We start from the raw sequence: 19,303 nt of genomic DNA on the forward strand, positions 1-19,303 counted from the left end.
GAACAAACCCAGCCTCCAGCTACGGAGGGAGTCCCCGTTTAGACCAGGTATCCCCCCCCCCGTGTGTGTGACCTCCAGGTTGGCAGGGGCACCTCCCTCCCAGGCGGCCATTTTAGCACCCGCTTGGCTTTACACCCATGCTGGAAGATGGCCTCGTTCACCACCTTGGTAGGTACTCTGCGGGAAGGCAGCTTCTGGAGCACTGCTGAGGGGGCACCGGCACCGACCTGGTGGTATTTCCACAGTGAAGAGTGAGCAGGTATTACACGGTGTGTCTGCGCTCTGTGCCCTTTGGAAAGGCCCTTATCTTTTAAGTCCTTTCTGTGTCCCCCTCGCCGTGGGGTGCAGATGACGGCGTGGCCTTATCCGAGAGTATCTCTGAGCGTATTGCAGCATGTGCGCGGTGGAAAAGAGAACACTTCATTTTCCACTCCAGGAGAGGCTCAGGGGGAAGATAGAGAAAATGAGGCCTGCAATCTAGAAAGCTGAAAGTTTTGTGGGGGGTGTAGCTGTGGCTGCTTGCCCCACAGTGCCCGTTCCTCGCTCCGGGCCAGGGCACCCTCCCTGGGCGCTTCCTCTGGTGGCACAAGGTTGACATTTATGGCACCTTTACTTTTCTGTTACTGCTTTTAGGTTTACACTTTCATCCCTAGGCCTGGCAGAGGAATGTGGGTGCGAGAACGCGTCTTGATCGCCACAGAGCCTCTCAGTGAGGCGAAGGGTGAGACACGGGGAGCCCTGGCCGTCCCGAGCAGCACCCCACTTGGCATTTGTCACCCCTGGGCCCCGCTGCTCGTCCCCCACCTGCACCGCTTCCTCCCTTTGCTCCCTCAGCCCTTTCCCATCCACTCGCACATCTGAATTTGCAGGAAGCGTTCAGCGCACCATCGCCGAAATAAAAAAAAAAAACAAAACCACGACACCCAAATAAAACCAAACTAACCCCGCTGCCCGCCGTGACGACGGCAGCCTGCGCCCCCCCCCCGTCCCCTCACCCTGCGCGCGGGGGGGGGGGGAAGCCATGAGACCCACCCCGCGCAAAATGCGCGGCGGAGGGGTACCTTCCCCCCGCGGGCGCGGCCGCTCCGCGTGTGTGTGTGTGCGCGCGTAGGGCTGTGTGTGTGGGGGGGGCGGCGGGGCCCCTCCATCTTGGTGGCCCCGCGCCGCGCCGTCCCGCCCGCCTCCCTCCCTCCCTCGTCATTGTCTGCGAGCGGCGGCGCGGCGGCGGCGGCGGCGGCGTTTATAAGGCGGCGGGCATTGCCCGGATGTGAGCGGCTGGCGATGTGTCTTCCCGGGCAAGATGCTATTATCCGCGTCTCCGCGGGGGAGGCCGTGGTGGTGAGGAGGAGGAGGAGGAGAGCGCTGTAAACTTGGAACAAGTTTGGGACGGGCGGCTCCGCGCTCGCTCTGGGGGTTTTGCGCTTTTTTTTTTTTTTTTTTTTTTTTTTTCCCTCTCTCTCTCTCTCTCTCTCTCTCCCAAAGGAAGGACAGAGGGGAAAGTCCCCGAGCCGCCACGGCGCTCGCAGTTTGTCAGTCACCATGTGTTTGTAAAAACAATAGAGGGAAAAGTTGTCGGACCTTCTTTTTTCCTTTTTTTTTTTTTTTTAGATTTTTTTTTTTTTTTTTTTTTTTTGGCTGGCTGGCTGGCGGCTCGGCTGTCTGGGTGGGGGAGCTGGTGGCGGGCGTTTGGTGGTCGGGAACCCCAAATCCCAACAAAGCCAGGTGTAGGGTTCCTGTAAAGCTGTGGAGTACCCCGGAGCAGGACTGACACTTACAGTACTTTTTCGTGGTTTTGGAGGGTCACACACGTGTGAGATAATAAAGCACTTTGGCAGAAGATTCCTCTCTTTTTTTTTTTTTTATTATTTTTGTTCCTTTTTTTTTTCCCCCTTGGAATATTGTGAACATATTTGTGGCCATTTAAGGTAAAGTTCCAATTTGCTGTTAGAGTAACTTGTCTGTGTTTTTTTTTTTTTTTTAATTTTTTTTCCTAAACTGTCGATCCCAATGTGTTATTTAAAAAGAGGTGCAAGTTATTCGGTGTGTAAATGCAAATAGAAACTAAACCGCGTGTGTGCACACATAATTGCTCGCGTGTATAAATATACATATTTTATATATATATATATATACACACGGTGTAATTACACGTGTGAGATACACACCAAGGTGCAAACGCCAAGCGTGGTAACTCGGTGCTTTTATTTCCTACCGGAAAATGAAGTCGAACTAGTTTTTGTGGAGTGTGTCGGGCCTGCAATAGCAAAATGTAAAATAAAAAGTATAACATGCTGAGGGGGGAGGGGGGGGCCGCTGGCATCGTCCCCAGAAACTTGAGCGTAAAGCGAAGTAAAGGGCTGATTTTTGCGAAGTTTGCAGCAACGCGCTGGGTAAAGCGAAAAGCTCGGCTTGGAAATTTAGCTGTAGGGATTGGAGGGGGGGGGGGGGGGAAGATGATCACAAACAAACCAAAACAAAGCAGAATAATAAAAAAAAAAAAAATATTGTTCCTCTTGGCAAAGTCTGCGCGTCACGTGTATTTGCAGCCTCGTATAAACTCGCTTTGCCATGTGGATGTGCGCGAGCTGGGGAAAATTTAAAGTATAATCCCCGCAAAAGTGCGGCGCGGGCGGGAGGCGGCGGCGGGCCGGGAGCTGCAGCTCCATGAGCGGCGGGTACGGAGGCGGCGGCGGCGGCGCCCGGCCCCGCGCTCCGCTCCGCGGGCGGCGGCGGGGCACTTGCGCGGGCGGGCGCGGAGCCGCCGGCGCGGCGGTGGGTTACGCGGCTGCGGGGAGGCGAGGCGGCCGCTCCGCCGGGCTCCGCGCTGCTCCGCTCCGCTCCGCTCCGCACCCCTTCCCCCCCCCCCCCCCCCCCCCGGCGGTCGGAGGAGCCGCTGCCTCCGCACAGGCCTGAGCCGCTGCCGGGTTGTTGTTATTGTGTGTCCCCCCCCTCCCACTCCCTTCGCAAATTAGAAATTGGGGCTAATTGTCAAAGGCTGCTCTCTGCTTCCCTCCCGGCCCCTCCACCCCCGCCCCGCGTCCCTCCGCACCGGCGCCTCCGTAGCCTGCGCGACTTTGCCTTTTTTTTTTTTTTTTTTTTTTTTTCCTTCCCCCCCTCGCTGTTATCGCTGTTTGCCGTTTCTGCCTCTAAACGCTACTTTGCGTGGAAGAAGAAGGGGAAAAAGTTGGGAGCGGATGGCTGTAGTTTCTGCTCTGGGATCCTCATTCATTCCTCGCTGAACCTCCTGTTGCATAAATGATGCTCCGGGAGCGAGGCTTTTTCTTTTTTTTTCTCCTCCGGATTTGGGTTTAGAGTGGATGTTACCGGGTTTCGATCGCCTCTTTGGAAATACAAGATCGCTTTTTGTTGTTGTTGTTTTTGCTGCCCCTCCATCTTTTTTCCCTCCCTTCTTCTCAACTACCCACCCCCCGACCCCCACCCCCCTGAAAAATCCGATTGTGTTTCCTGCAAGGCTCGGGACTGGGTTTCTGATTGCGGTTATTTCCATGTTTCTAGGTTTGTGTGATTTTGCTAAAATGCATCACCAACAGCGAATGGCTGCCTTAGGGACGGACAAAGAACTGAGTGATTTACTGGATTTCAGTGCGGTAAGAAACAACGGTGGAAATTAACAACAGCTGTAAAAAAAATATCTTCTAGCTGATCTGTTAAACTGAAAAAAAAAAAAAAAAAACAAACCAAAAACCGAACCAACAAAACCAAAACAAAACTGTGATCTGAAGTACATTGGGCAATTTTTAATCAGCAGCTAGAACCATGGTAAATATCTTTTTGCTTTTTAAAAAAAAGAAAAGCAAAAATTAAGAGTCATTTTATTATTTCTTATTGTATGTGATGGGAGATGCAATCGTGTTCGCAGCTTATTTTAATGTCTTGGATGTCTAAAATAATTCATACAAAAAGAGACGCCCCGAAAACCGAACATTTCTCATCATTAGTTAATAACAATATCTAGCACTTTTATTGTGCTTTACGTTTTATAGCGTTGTTGGCACATGAACTAATTAATTGCTAATTAGTTGCTTATATTCTATTTTCAGTTCTTCCCTTGTTTCATTTTTTGGCACATGGAAAGTGCAAAGAAATCCATGACTGTCTCAGTTTAAAGTTTTCACTGAAATCTCATATGGCTTCTGCTGTCATTAAAACTGCTCCAATCTTTTCCGAAGCCCCCCAGCTAGATGGTGCTTTTTTTTTTTTAAAAAAAAAAAGTGAAAAAAAAAAAAAAGTACTTTTTGTCTCTTTGGGCTGGTTTGGAGGCCAAACGTTAATCCGGACGTGTGCACTTGTCTAGTTTTGTCAGGCTCCCCCTCCCCCTCCCAGCCCCTTCCTTCCTCTCCCCATCCCCTCCCTTCCCCCCAATATGTCAGGAGTATCTCTCTACCCAGTTATTTATTTATTTTAGGGGAGAATCAGTTTGCTGCGAGATGCATGTCTGTTCCTAAAGACCAGCAACACCCCGCAAACCCCTGACCCCCCCCTCCCCGTGTAAAATGAGGCTGCTTCAGGCTGGTGCTGCTGCTGCTGCTCCAGACTTGGCTTTGGAGGAATGGCTTGGGGAAGTTGGGCCAGGAAACGTAGCCTGAGGCAGCTTTGCAGCCCCCTCTTTGCTTGTTGCACTTTTTCCATTTGTTCCTTCGCTTTTTGCAGGCTCTGACTCAGGGAAGGTGCGTATTATCCACTAGACACGTCGAAGAAGAGAGAAACCAATTAGGGTCGAAATAAATGCTAGGGAGAGAGAGAGGGAGCGAGAGAGAGGGAGAGAGAGGGGGAGAGGGAGAGAGCCTTGCTTCAAATTGCTCTCGTGTTAGAGACGAAATGAGAATTTAGGGCAGGTGGCACTTTGCATTATTATTCTTTGGGTTCACATATGACAGGCAAATCCTAAAGCGGGATGGAAATGGACATTGCTACATTTATGGCCAAGGTTTCAGCAAAAAAAAACTTTTTTCGCCTTTGTCAGCGTGAGAGTTGGAGAGGGGAGCGAGCCCCGCTTCCCAGCCTGGAGCACGCTGCTGGGGACTGGGATTGCTCAGGCTCTTCGGGAAGCGAATATTGTTTGGGGAGCTAATGAGCCTAATAAAAACGTGATGATGGTGGCGAGGGGCTGGTGGGGGCTGTAAGAAATATTGACTCGTTTTCAGGTCTGTGGGGGATGATGTTTCGTGATAGACAAACTATGAACGTAGTTCACAGTGAATGTGGAAGGAACTTTTGACTAACAGTGGACTCGGGAATCTCTTGTTTTCCAGTAGTAATGCCTCTTTGTTTTTTTTAGATGTTTTCACCTCCTGTGAGCAGTGGGAAAAATGGACCAACTTCCTTGGCAAGTGGACATTTTACTGGCTCAAGTATGTAAAATTTTTGTTTCGTATGTAGTTAAAATGTTGTTAGTTATTTATCCATAGGCATTACCTTTGTTGTGGTTCTGTTAATCTCTTCTGGGGAGCAGATTCATTCAGATTTGAGCGGAATTATTCCTAAGCGCTGGCTGTTACTATTATTAATATTATTTCCACAAGGCTGGGATATTTTCACAGTATTTCCATGCCTTTCTGATTTAAAAAAAAACAAACCCAAACTTGTCCTCACTGTAATTGTTCAAGGTGAGCTAGTTAAAATCTTCTTCTTTTTTAAACTTAGCACTGGAGAATTTTATTTACAGTTTCAGCTGCTGTCTTTTGTCTGTCAGAAATGCTAAGCAAAACATCTTGCGTGAGAATTAATTTTGTGAATAAAAATTGAAGGCTGCTTAAATTAAATAAATAAATAAGCAAGGATCCGAGTATAAACACCAACCTCTTCCGGGAAAAGAACTCTTTAGTATTGGAGATCACTGTTTGCTGATGAAATAATTTTTCGGTGAATTAAAATCTTCAGGCTGGTTTCTTTTCCTGGTGGAAGGCAGGGGCATTTTCTTTCAAAATATTTGACTGCTTTTTGAAGAGTCCTTGAAATTGAACTGGAGGATTTGTTTGTTTGTATGTTTGTTTATTTGGCTGCAGTAGTACTCTATGGGCAACTTCTGCATTCCATAAAAACAGGAGTCCTGTTTGATGACAAAAGAAATATCAGAGCTCGTTGCGGTAGAACATATGTGGACAATAATTGTCTGGCAACTAAAGTTTTATATAGAGGCTTTTATATGCCTGACAAATTAGAAGTAAAACGAGCAAAGATACTTACGCATTTGAAATTTCTTTACTCTTCTATTAAGTTCGTTTAAGAGGGTTCCCTGCCTTGCGGATGTGGGGTTTTGGACAGGACACACACACATCTCCGGGTGGAGAGTTGCAGTGTTTTCAAAGCACAGGCAATTACACATACCAACACACTGTACGTAGTATTGTTATACACAGAGTACTGTTCTAAATCAGATGGTAAATTTGGACAAGTCTTCACTGCGAACTGCCAGTGGATATCTAGATATAAACACGTCATTGCATATAGTTTCATGCCTGGTATTTGCAGTTTGTACTCAATTAAAGGAACCTCTTCTGTGTGTTCGGTATAGCCATTTTTATTAAATGCACTAGTACCTCAAATCAACTTTTTATTTCCAAAGAAGGACTTCCTAATTTGAAGGTAGCCTGTAATATCTATTTTTAAGATACTAGATCAAACGCCACCTACAATTATTAAGCACTCATTTTGTGAATTTTATTGTATTCAGACTTTCAAAATAAGAATGTGGTTTTGTTTTACCTTGACAAATTTGGTTATATTATCAATGCAGTGACTTGGAGAATTTTCCTGTTAGGTTTGAACAACTTTCCAAAACGTAATTTGCCTTGTATCTCCCAAGCTAATGATTTTAATCCTATTTTTTGTCATTTTTCTGAATTACATAATTTTAATAACTGATTTAACCGAATACATGATATTGACTGTATTTGTTTTAACTGGAGAGAAGCAAAGAGTGTTTGTGCCAGACAAATCAATTTGTCATGCTTATATACCAGTCAATGCAGCAACAAACACTTGGGCTAACAGCACTTGCCTAGGTAGTGATATTTAATAAATGCATTGTAAAGCTCATCTATGAAGTCATTTTGGTCAGAAATACCGCAGGGTGGCAAATCTGAAGAGTGAGGGAAAGCGAGGGGTTACGTTGGATTTTATTGTCTCTAAAGCTGAAAGCATCAAAGTAACTTTGACGCATCCTTTTAGACGTACAGATAATTTAATGAGCTGAAGTGAGCTAGTAATATTAAGGTGTAGACCGTTTAAAATAACACCTGAACTCTCCCAGCCTGTAACAACGTGTGGATGCTTGAATACACCAGTCTGATGGTGGAGGATGAAGCACCCTGCTTGATAAGGGGACGTCTGCTGTGTGTTGGTAGGCTGTTCGCAGGCTGGCAGGCAGCACAGGGTGCGCTCCTCTAAGGGAGAATCAGTCTGAATTTACTGTACAAATATCTGTTGCTCGGTTATTAGTCGGGGAGTTTCGTAGTGAGTGATCAGTGATTTCGAAAAAGTTGTCAGAAGCTAGGTGCCAGGGACTTGTCCCTCGGTGGTGCTGGGGTGGGTGTGTGGCCTGAAGGTACAGCTGCGTGCAGGAGAAGCGTGGCTATTGTTTCCCTGGGCTCTTGCTGGCCAGCTGGCTGTGTGCGAGAGGCTCGCTGCTTCGCAGTGTTGGTGTGCGGTGCTGTATGAGCCAGGACTTGAGAAATTCAGGTTTGGGATGATAGCGCCCAGACAACTGCTTCAAGAGCTGTTTTCTCTAACTACGTGGAAGGATTTAAGGTAGCTCCAGTAATAAGATGTGAGCACAGTTTATTATTCTAGTTATGCATGCGGGTAATATGGAATTTTAGGGATGCAAATGCAGCCTGGTCTTCTCCTGGAGAGATGCCCTTCTGAAGTTTGAGCTGACCTTCTCTTAACGGTCCTCTTTTAAAAATTCTATTTACTGAGATGGGGAACCACAGATATCACTCCTCTGCATTAACCCGAAACTTCTCTTATAGGGGGAGGGAAAAAAAAAAAAAAAAAAAGACCCCAAAGAAAGTAATTCCAAGCAGTGAAGTGAAACTAACTGTACTTTAAGAAGCGTGGTAATATTTCATGCTTAAAGTCATCTTAATAGCTTTTTACTCATCTAATATATGATGCTCTATTGTGATTTGTAATGTGTGAATGAAAATAAAGTAAAGCCACATTTCCTTTTAATCTTTAATTTCACAAACATGGCTTCTTACCATGTTAAGAACTGGTGAGGGCTGCAAGGGAGAAAGGAATGTAACCTGAGCCACAGCCGTGACATTCCCATGGAGCATTTTTCACATGAAAGGCTTTTGTCAACCCAGTAAAGGACCAGGAGTTTTTGTTTGATGTTTGCAGGTGTTCAGCAGAGAGCACTAAAACAATTCAGCCATGCTGGTTTAGAGACTCTGACCTTAACAGGGAGAATTGGTGAACACTGAAATTATTTTTAAGAAAACTCCCCTGGAGTTGCCTCAAATGTATATTGTATTTGTAAAGTGATTTAATACCTGTTACTTAAATTGAACAATACATATCTATTAGAATTAAGCAGGGTTTTTCTGGTTTCTTTTTTTTTTTTCCTTATTTTTAGGACAGTTGCCAAAATAAAATGAATTTTCCCCCATCTTCTAAAATTTTCTGAGCACTTTACCCAAGCTTCTGCAGTAAAAGCATTTGTCATAATCTTAAGTGCGAGCCATTGTAAAATGAGGGAAAGATGAGATGGTGCTCGATTTTGGGAATGGATTTTGCAGCAGTTTTTCAACAATTGTGTGCTGAAGGATTTGCTAGGTCTGTCACATTTGGCATATTTCGGTTTTTGAACTGTTAAATCAAAGCCCACATCTTCCTGATTATGTTCAATTTCTGCTTCTTCTATTTTCAGTATTTAATTTTACCTAAGTTTTCAAGCATCTGTTATAGATTGCCCACTATGTATATGTTTGAATATTGTGTGGGTGTGAGCAGCAGTAGAATAACTGAATTCTTATGATTGGCCATTCCTATTGCACATACACACACACACACACAAAAAAAAAAATCTAAAATCTTTGCTAGCACAGACATCACTGGATAAAGTGAAGTCAGTTTAAAGGATTTAAAGGCTTGCTTTTAATTTTGCCATTAGTTTGATTAGGGCTCGTCCTGCATTAGAATAACAGCAATTACAAAATTAATACATGTTTAACTAGGGAATCACAAATTCAGCTTGGTTTTGAAGTCCTCTTTTTTTTTTTTTTTTTTTAATATATTGGATGTGTCTGTGAGTAAATTCTAAACAAATTCAGTTTTTAAGTACAGAACCAAATACAGTTTTTAAGTACAGTTCATTTTTGGAGTGTGGCCTTCTGGGAAAGGTACAAAATTTTGCTATTATTGGTTGATCATCAGAAAAACCTGCATTAAATACAGTCTTTATCTTGAAAACATTTTGGTAGCCACTCAGGTTTGGCACATCTCCGGATGCGCGCACAGGTCCCGCTGCTGTCTGTAGGGATAACGTGTGTGTGTGTGTGCTAGGGGAGTGTACACCCTTTACCAGGGAGGATTTGGGAAGAATGGGTTTTATTGTGGGGAAAAATAAAAGTAGCACATGAGAAATTGTAGGCATATGGATTAGAAAATGACTCCTGATGATGAAGGGGAAGAAGGGCAGTAGGTGCGCAGCTACCGCAGTTCCATAGGTGGCTCTGGAGGGTAGTCCCCATTTGTAATGGCCTATGTCAGAAAACGCAGCAAATGATGATTGAATTTGGGTGTTGGCTCTGCTTGCGTGTTGCACCACGTTCCTGCGTTTGCCAGGCGGCATTCCAGGTCTGCAGCACACGGGGCACAGCACCTCGAGCCCCGGCCCCTCCGGCCCCCCGCCCCGCCGGGCGCTGCTAGCCCCTGCCTCTGCTTTGTAATACCCCTCTCTTGTTCCGCCTGTTGAAAAATCCTTCAGGCTTTAGCTACGGGGATACACAAAGGCAACTGCTTCCATATTTTTCATCCGTAATGTTTCGTAATTATGATTAAGAAGAAGAAGAATGCTAGTTACCTCCCATCCTTCCAGCTATGTTTACTTGTGAAGCGTTCGATCCTCCTCCCCTCCGAGTCCTATTAAAGAGAGTACTGTGGGGGCAGAAAAAGACCCACGCTATGGTATTTGAATTGGCCTGAGATACCGTAGTGCATACTTGGAGGAGCTAAATATTTAGTTACAAAGAAGAGAGGTTACTTCGGAGTTTGTTTCTTGCTCGCAGTGGCAAACTGAGTGTATCCTGCAGAGGACGTTCCAGAGACACAGCCACCTACAATCACTCACATATGGTTAAATCTGGAAGCTAAGGTCCTATCTTGGTAATTTAAAAAAAAAAAGACCTCAAAAAGGAAAAAAAAGAAGGAAAAAGAGATAGAAATCCCCTTGATTTCTGAGGTTGGAAGAAAACTAGCCTTATGAAATGGAAGAAGGACTAAACAAATACACTGCAAAAAGGTTGCATTGGATGCAGTTTGTATCTGAAACAGTTCAGTCGTGCCTGTTGGATGTTGTAGCTTTCCTTTAAATTACTTTTTGTCAGGATTGTTGCGTGTCTACCTTGTCAAGACTCCTGAATCTATTTAATAATTCAAAAACATACGCATTAGCTGTCTGAGAGGCTGAAATGCTTAGGGGCCAAATCCAGCCAAATGTCACTTGGAGGAGATGTTTGTGCCTGCCATTGCCAAGTTTAGCAGTAACAGAAATAATGTTTTAGATTGTTCAGTGGATATGAGGTATCTGTGAACAAAGTGTATCTGTTAAACCAGTGAACTTAGGTCTGACTTGGAATTAGGTGGGAGTACAAAGCTTGTCTGACGTGTTCAGTAAGGGATGCAGGAAAAAAAGGCATTTGGGAGCATGTGAGGTACAATTTGGCTTCTTCCCATTAGATTTGTACTCGTGCCACTCCCAAATTCATATTGATTTTTGTCATAGGCAAATGCAGCTTCCATTGACTGAGTTCCCAAGAAACATTAAATAGGCACAAGCAGTTGTCAGCCTCTGCATCTCCTGAACACCAGGTCACACAAATTTTAATCTTTCACCACTTACACTTATTTTTTTGGCTACTGCGGGAGTAACATGTGACTTAATTTATTATCTCCCCCCCCCCCCCCCATGATTTAAACAATTGCTGAATTTTGGAATTGCTTTGATATTTTACTTACCTAGTAAGTAAAAGGATTTAAGCACACGCTTTGGGATCCCAGGAATGTTGCAAATGAACTGCTTGACTTTTTTTTGACAAGATCAGCAAATATCTTTACCATGCTATTGTAATGAGGAAATCACTTAAATAACAGATGAACAACTAAGTCACATAAACATATATAATAGAACTATGTAATGAAAGTTTATGCTGTTAATTGCTTGAATCTCTCTTAAATGCACAGAATCATGGAGCACTAAAAGCTGTCATATAAACACTTTTGTTTTGAGTTTAAAATTATTCCTTTTTTTTTTTTTTTTTCTCATCTGCTCTGATAAACAAAGTCATTTTGTAAGCTTTACAGATCAAACATTTACTTCTAATGGTAAACTACGTTTTGTATCTGGAAATGTGTGTCTTTGCAAGGCCCAGAAAGAGAGGAGAGCCCCGGTGGCCCTGGGCCTGTGGTTTTCAGTGTTTGATATCATGATGTTATTTAGATCAGTTCCCATAAGCCAAGATAACAGATCTGCAACTGTTTTAATAAGGAACAGGGTATGTGTTTGTAACGGTTTAAAGATCTTTTACCAAAATTTGCCTAGATAAATGATACCAGGGTGGTGGACATAATCAAAGCAGAACTAAAAAAGGATAAAAATCACATTTCAAGAAGTGGAATTTATTTTTTTAGGTCCTGAATCGGAGGCAGCCTATTGTTTTGAAGCTTCTGAAACGCAGCCTTAAAAAAGTCAGGTGCCTACATCTCCTAGGGCTCCCTCCTCATAGCTGGCGGAGCAGGGATCGCCCCAAGGCATTTCAGATCAGGGCTGTGACTCCTTTTCTGGCGATGCCTATTCCCTACCAAAGGAGCTTCAGTTTGCCGAGGCGTGGGGCTAGGTGAGACGGATCCCCCCCAGCCAGATCCCGCTGTCCTCGCTCAGATAAATTTCTAGTTCAAGTAAGCTCACTCTGCGGTCATCGGAGAGAAGAGCCAGCATAGCCTGGGAATGTTTTACATGTGCTGCTGGAGATGTAGCCATATAAAATTAATACACATGTAATCGTATGTACCATCTGCCAGTGCCTGTAGATAGTCCACAGAGTTCCTCTTGCACCTCGGAAGACAGGAGGAATAACAACAGTTAAAACGAGTCCCTTGAATAATTTAATTTGGTGTTATTTATTCTGTACTATTAACTGCTAAGTAAAAGTCACTACCAAATTTCCTCCTCTGCCTTGGTGCAGCTGATGCTGCCCATCAGGCTGAGGTAATGAGATGTTGAGGGGCCTCCACTTTTTTTTTTTTTTTTTCGTCATCTGGGAGGTGTGGTGTGCCTCGTGGGATCGAGCCCAAATGCCAACATCTGCTTCTTACCGTTTGTGCCACTCAGAGGTTTTCAGACCCATGACTTTGGGCACAAATCCGTGGTCTTGTAACACCAGCCTGCTAAATTTTCTTCTTGAACCAGTTTGCAGTGAAAGCTTTCTGCCTGGTGCTTCTTGGCAAAGCAGAGGGGTGGCAGTGACCAAATTCTGAGATAATTTTTCTGTTTTCAAAGGCTGTTGTGTAATTTCTTCCCTTTGCAAACCTACAGAAATAGGAAAAGTGTTGAGAAGGGTTGGCGTATTTACTCTTTCTGCCAAGGTAAACACTAGTGCAGTTGATCTGCATATCAAACAGCCAGGTGTATTTAAAAATGGGTTTATCTTGGTGGGTTTCAGAGCTGTGAGAAAGTATTTCATGTGAAGGTGCCGCAACAGCATTGTTCGTGGGAGAGCTATTGTGACAGTCACCGTTTAAGGATGTCTTTCAAGTCTACTATTGGTAGTAATGACAGTACGTAGCTGCAATCTATTGTTGTCTGTGCTGGGTATTGATCTGTTTTGGAAACAACACTTCACACGCACTGCTGTATTTGCAGAGTACTCCTGTGGAATTTGTCTAATCCCCTAAGCCTTGATTTGTTGAATATAATGATTTTCTTTTCACCTGGTGAAAAGGCTTCCGAGGTTAAGATGCTGTCTGTGGCACTTGGTGGTGCCTTCTGCTCCGCCGCCTCAGCGGGGTACCGGAGAGAGATGCCGGGCGCTGCGCTTGCGTGGTCGGGCGCTGCTCGGTGCTCTCCTCGCCGAGAGCCCGCTCGCCTTTTCAGGTGCCTTCGGTGGGCCTGGCATCATCTGGGCTGCGTTTCCTTCATCCAGGGTTTTGCTCGAAATCCGCGTGGCTATCGCAGAAGGGGCCAGGGCCCGGCCCTGGCACGGGCGCCCGCGCGGCGCAGGGGCAGAGGAGCCGAGGCTCCCTCGCTCTGCGGCTGCCGGGAGAGGCCAAGTCGCTGGCGCTGGGGCTCTGTGAGCAGTGGCAGGCTGTCACCCGCTGCCTGCGAGCTGGCGCGCTGCCCGCAGCCTTCCCAGCAGCTCCGGCCCTTCCTGCCCTTTAACGCGTTCCCACTGCCAGTGCTGCCCTTGGCACCCTGCTTCGTGTGTGTGCGTGTGTGTGCACCCGAGTGCGTGCACCCTGCTGTGTGTGTGTGTGTATGGCACCCTGCTTTGGCTTGTGGGCAGCCTGCTTGGTGTGTGTGTGCACACACTGGGCACCCTGCTTTGTGTGTGTGCGCACCCTGTTGCGTGTGTACGGCACCCTGCTTTGTGTGTGGGCACCCTGTTGTGGCGTGTGTACAGCGCCCTGCTTTGTGTGTGTGTGTCTCACCCTCGTTTGGTGTGTGCAGCACCCTGCTTCCTGTGTGTGCGTGTGTGTCACCCTCGTTTGGTGTGTGCAGCACCCTGCTTCGTGTGTGTGTGTCACCCTCATTTGGTGTGTGCAGCACCCTGCTTCGTGCGTGTGCAGAAGATGCTCTCCAGCCTGATGCAGCAGGGCTTCTTCCTTGGTCGGTGCTTCACTTACAGGAGTGCAGAACTGGGGAGGCTTCACAGAGGGGATTTGCCCTTTGGGTTCATAGCCTTCCAGCAGATCCTTTCAGGCCTCTGGGCTATTTCTGTGGGTGCCAGAAAAGTTTATTTAAAAAAACCCAAAACAAAACACCTATTATTGCATATTACATTCACTGCGTGGCAATGGGTACCTCTGCCAGGATAATTTTAGGGGTCCAAAAATGGAAAAAAAAAAACCTGAAATCACTGAATTAATTCTTAGGCATGTGTGTAATCCCTAAGAAAACAGGGATTCAGTTCTTTTTCTTCTGAAGTATAGAAAAATTAGACTCTCTCCTGGTGCTGTTTTTCTTGAATAAAAGCCTGTCTTCTCCCTTGAAGATTTGGGACTGTCGGGTTAGCCTGGCACGATGCACATTTTCCTCTGACTGTACATTTAAATACGATCGACCTATTTGATAAATAACCGGTACAAAGGTTTTGTTATATTAAAAACAGCTAAGTATGACTCCTGATCAAATATCAAGACTGTAATTGAATCTCGGGGGTTCTGGTCCTGTTCATAAAGCATCTGAGTTGCTTTGTGCTTCGTGACGTCAGCCAAAAGCTTGATTGAATTATGTTCTTGTATTGTGGGAGCACCTGCCAGTGCCACTAGACTTAAGGGTCTGTCAGCATTTCCATTACAAACCTTTCTGATAAGTTTGTGACTTGGCTCGGAGCGTTTGTGCTGGGCACGTAAACTTTCAGCTTGGAAGCAAGTTGTTCCGCAAACCCAAAATAAATGCCCCCAAGTCTAAGACGATGCGCAGTGCTCCTCCCCGTGACTCTTGCCTGTCTCCTTAGGCAGCTCTGGTGCTGTTCCGTGGGCACGGTTCGATTTGAAATGACTGCGAGATCTGACAGAGCAGAGGCTGAAACGCCGGTGTCTAATGAAGCTACGGGAAAGAGGGTTTCTTCAGTATTTTAGAAACAAAGACACGCAGGGATGAGGCTGGGACACAGGGTGTCTCTGGGATTCCAGTGCCACGAGGCTCTTTGGGTGAACTTCCACGCGATAACGTAACTGGGGAGTAACTGGGGAGTACCTGTGAGCGTGGTCCATCCCTGCAGGGCACGGCGTAGGCTCCCTCGTTTTCGAGGGGATTCTCGTTAGAGGGAGAAGTGACAGCAGCGAAGCCTGCGTGTGCAGTTACAATACAGAAATAACTATTATATTATTTTTAGCTCCTTATAGATCTGCATACTTAATTATGGGGGCTACACGTAGCAGCTGATCCTGAAAGGCAGAGTAAATAGTGCCGCGCTGGGCGAGGTGCCTTGCATGAGGAGCAAATGCTCCTTATCCTCAGATGACTGCTGTCCATTAAACCTTGTAACTGTTTAAGCGCTGCAGATATTTTGAAAGAAGGGCAGGGACGAGGCTGCTGCGCTCGCGATAAGGCAGATTCACCGTCAGACCTCCTGAAAGGAAAGAAAGTGGCCTAATAGCTTGATTAAGTTTCGCAGCCGTGAGAGCGTCGTGGCGAGTCCTGGCTTCGCCCCGAAGCTCACCCTGCCGTGTGTGAGGGAGGATTCTGGTGCTTTGCCCCTCCTGCCTCTCCAGGATTAACTCTTTTCCTTGGGCTGTGCACGGGGGAGATGATTTGGACTCTCAAGCCTTCATACTGCAAAACCCCATTCACACAGCGTTCCGTAGAGCATAAATCACCTCTACCTGAGATTCAGACGAGCAGTCTGACATCGCCTTTCTGAAATCTGCTCCTTTGCGAGGAACACTGTCTGGTCGGCCCGAGGTTGTGAATGCCCTCTCCACGAGAAATAGTACCAAATTCTGTGGTGTGACTTCGTCTCACTCGGAGATGTTATTTTATTTTTCAGATCTAGGGTACTTCTTTTGTGGCATCTGAATGTTTGTGGCAGAGGGTTGAAGGAGAAATGGAAGCAAAGATTCAGAAAAAGCTTTTTCCTCATCTTGCAAATATAAATAAATGACATGTTCTGTGTTTCCTGCTGTGACTAACCTGTCAGGCACGCTTTCATTTTGCTCCTATACCACTGATGCAGCTTTTCTAGTCAGACCTTACAAATTGATCTGCCCGTGCTGTGACTAACTAGCGTCAGCTACTAGTTGCTGTCTGTTGCCAGAGCAGTTGGTTTTGGTTTGCCTTAAACTCGTATTGTTCGGAACCGCTTGTGTTCTTTGTGCTAATCTAAGCTCTCCTAAGCCAACTTTATTTAACAGTATTTTGTCCGTTACAGTCCTTTGGGAAAAATTATGTGTTAAGTCCTGATTAGAGACTAGATAATGTTTTATTCTGCAGGGTCAGAGTTGTTAGCAAATGCATTGCTTAACTTTTGTTTTCTGTGTCTAATCACTTTGTTGATTTTATACTCTTCGGAAAGATTTACTTACTTAGGAAATACTGTGTCTTGTTGTATAAACAGAGGAAAACTCATGTTCCTAAAATTAGATATTTTGTAAACACCACAAATTAGAGCATTTAATTTATGAACTAGCTTATTAACTAATGGACACTGTCTTTCTCCCTCTCTTAATTTTCTCATTTATATTCCATATTTTTTTCTTCTTTTATCTCTATCTTTTAAAACCGAAGCGGTTAATTGGCACCAGTGGCAACATAGTGGTGAGAGTGCTTCAGGTTCATGCTCGTGTCAAGATTTGATTAAGCGGTTTGGTCAGTGTGAAATACTGATGCTTCTTCACATCTCCCTGCCTGTGACTGAAGTGTACAGCAGATACTGAAAATGTGTTGATACCCAATTAGGAAGTTAACATGGTGAAATTATCAATTATCAGAAAGTAAACACACAGCTCAGGACAGCTTTCATCAGCACACAGACTCTCCGTCGTGTGTCTTGGTCGGGAGCTGCCCCCTTTCCACAGGAGTGCTGGTTCCCTGGCTGGGGCGTAAATCCTAAAATTCTAGGCAGCAAATTGTAATTTTTCTTTTTAACCACAAACCCAGTTTAGCTGAAGCACAGGGAAGTTGTCAAATAATAATAAAAAAAAAATATATAATGACCCACGCTTTACTTCTTTTTGAGCCTCTGTTGAGAATTCAGTTGAATCCAGGTTCTCTCAGTAGTATTGGATGAGCAGTGTGGTCACTTACCTTCACGTGGGTCCCAGCTTGTCCAGATGTTTGTCTTTTCATTTTCTCTATTTCTTCCCTTTACTGACTTGGTTTTATTCCTTCCTCGGACTCGTGAATGCAAGCTCTGTAGGACAGAAAAACCACTGCAGTTCATTAAACCTTCATTAGTTGAACACCGTGGGGCAAAATTTAGCCTTTTTGCAGTGCAAACGCAGGGTAGAGAGCTCTGCTGCTGCACTGGGAGTGTGGCGAGAGGAAACACCTCCCCAAAATAAGGATTCTTCTGCCTTCAGAAAAAAATTACCACTGGACCACATGGCTGTCTGGATCTGACTAGTGCAGCAACTCAAGCCCTTGATTCAAATTGTCCCCTTTAATTCTGATGATTCCTTGCTTCGGGGGCAGAAAAGGTTATCTATTTAAAAATTAGAAGTGAAGGAATAGGAATGGAGGAAGGAACTGAAAACACTGTAAGCCAAAACTTAACAGATAAGGTGAATATTATTTGCATTTTTGTGCTTCTGGAGTCCTGCTGCCTGTAAATGCCCAGGTGTTTCGTGTGGCCGTTGAACCCATAGTATCTGACTACAGGGAAATGATATTTTAAACCTTAACAAATGTATATCTGTTTTTTAACATATTCATAAGCGTAAAAAAAAAAAATATCCCCTGGCTCTGCCATTGGGCAGAATTGTGGTGTGTTTGTAAACAGGGCAATGCCGACTGCCACGCCTAATGGAGAGTTGTTATTTTCTTAATCCAAAATAGAAAGAGCTTAAAGAGAAAGTGCAGGATTATAAAAGAAGCAGCTTTATTCTTTTTAATAGAAGGTTGTTTCCTCTTACTCGGCTCAGTCCTATCCCCACTGATGGAAAAAATAAACTTCCGTGTCCTCCACAAGGGTGGGCTGAAGCCCCTTGCGCTGACCGGCCCTTTGCAGGGCACTAGTTAAGGGGTCACGAGCCCCGTGCGCTCTCTGGAGTCGCTTTGTCATTTTGGTTATATTTGTACAATCTCATTTTTCTGCTTAAGCCTCTTCCCTGTCCGTTGCTGTCTAAAAGACTTAGTTCAACAGGAAATGAAGAGGAAAAATGAAAATGGGTGATCTGTAGAACGTTTTCATATCTGACTGTTGTATTTATTAGAAGTTGATTTGAAAAATTTCCATGCGGAATACAAATAGAAGCGAATTTAAAAAAAAAAAAAAAAAAAAAAGAACAGGCACGACACCAAAAGATGGATCTGAGAAATAGCACTCTTCCTGGTCCCTCATTTGTGCTGATGGGAGAATTCCCGGCCGCGAGCGAGGGCCGTGCTGTGAGAGGGAAGGACGGGGCTGCTCGCCTGCTTGTGCCTTCACAGATGGCACCCATCTTGCCTACTGTGACTTTCCTCAAAGACTGGCATCTTAATCGAACGTAATCATCTAGGTGCCTCCAGTGTCGGTGGAGAGCGATAGGTGTCTGTAACGAGATAGGGAGGCTTATCCCTTTTTAAGATAAGGGTTTAAGATGGCTCTTTCTAGGTACCTGTCTCTTCGTACTGATTATAAAGACAGCTTGGTGACTAGATGCCTGCTTTTTAGGTGGCTAAAATTAAATGAGATGAATCCCATCTTAAAGGTCCCCTGGGTCTACTTAATACATTTTTTTTTAAAAAGGGGATTTTATTTTTTTAGAACACAAAATCCTTCATTCTTCTGTCTCTGAAGAATCAAGAGCCCCCATCATATGGACTGGAAGACTGTTCTCTCGCTGCAGCATTTCATGTTATTATTTATGTATTTATTACATTTATTAAAGACTGCCACTGTGTTTGGTGTTGTGCTTTTTAGAGGGTTAATTGGTTCCAGTTGCAGAGTTAATTGATTTCAGTTGGCTCCCAAGGAGGAGATGTGAAATGGAGTCTCTTCTGAGGGTGACACTTCCCGGGAGAGGGAAACACCTCCTCTCCCCTTCCTGCGAGGTACAATTCTCCTTTGTACCTTAAGAGAGGAAATTTTCTCTGCATTGCCATTTCATCTCATTCTTAACAGCGCGTCCTATAAAATGCCTCCTTCCGAGTGGCAGGGTGTCTATGCAGTCATGAATGCACGTCTCCATTATTAGC

General features: G+C 45.0%; 1 protein-coding gene across 22 annotated transcripts in view; it reads left to right on the forward strand.

The window, feature by feature from the left end:
- Positions 1 to 1,269: 1,269 nt before the first annotated feature.
- TCF4 (transcription factor 4) overlaps positions 1,270 to 19,303 on the forward strand; it is a 238,988-nt gene continuing 220,954 nt past the window's right edge. For 11 of the 22 annotated variants that reach the window (XM_074931260.1, XM_074931263.1, XM_074931261.1 and 8 more), the window contains exons 1-2: positions 3,153 to 3,608; positions 5,300 to 5,372. In XM_074931260.1, the coding sequence (XP_074787361.1) occupies positions 3,318 to 3,608; positions 5,300 to 5,372 (364 nt within the window). In that variant the 5' untranslated portion in view covers positions 3,153 to 3,317. The other 11 variants (XR_012635482.1, XR_012635483.1, XM_074931270.1 and 8 more) reach the window with 10 other exon arrangements.

The sequence above is a fragment of the Athene noctua genome, chromosome Z, assembly GCF_965140245.1.
Source record: "Athene noctua chromosome Z, bAthNoc1.hap1.1, whole genome shotgun sequence".
Lineage (NCBI taxonomy): Eukaryota > Metazoa > Chordata > Aves > Strigiformes > Strigidae > Athene > Athene noctua.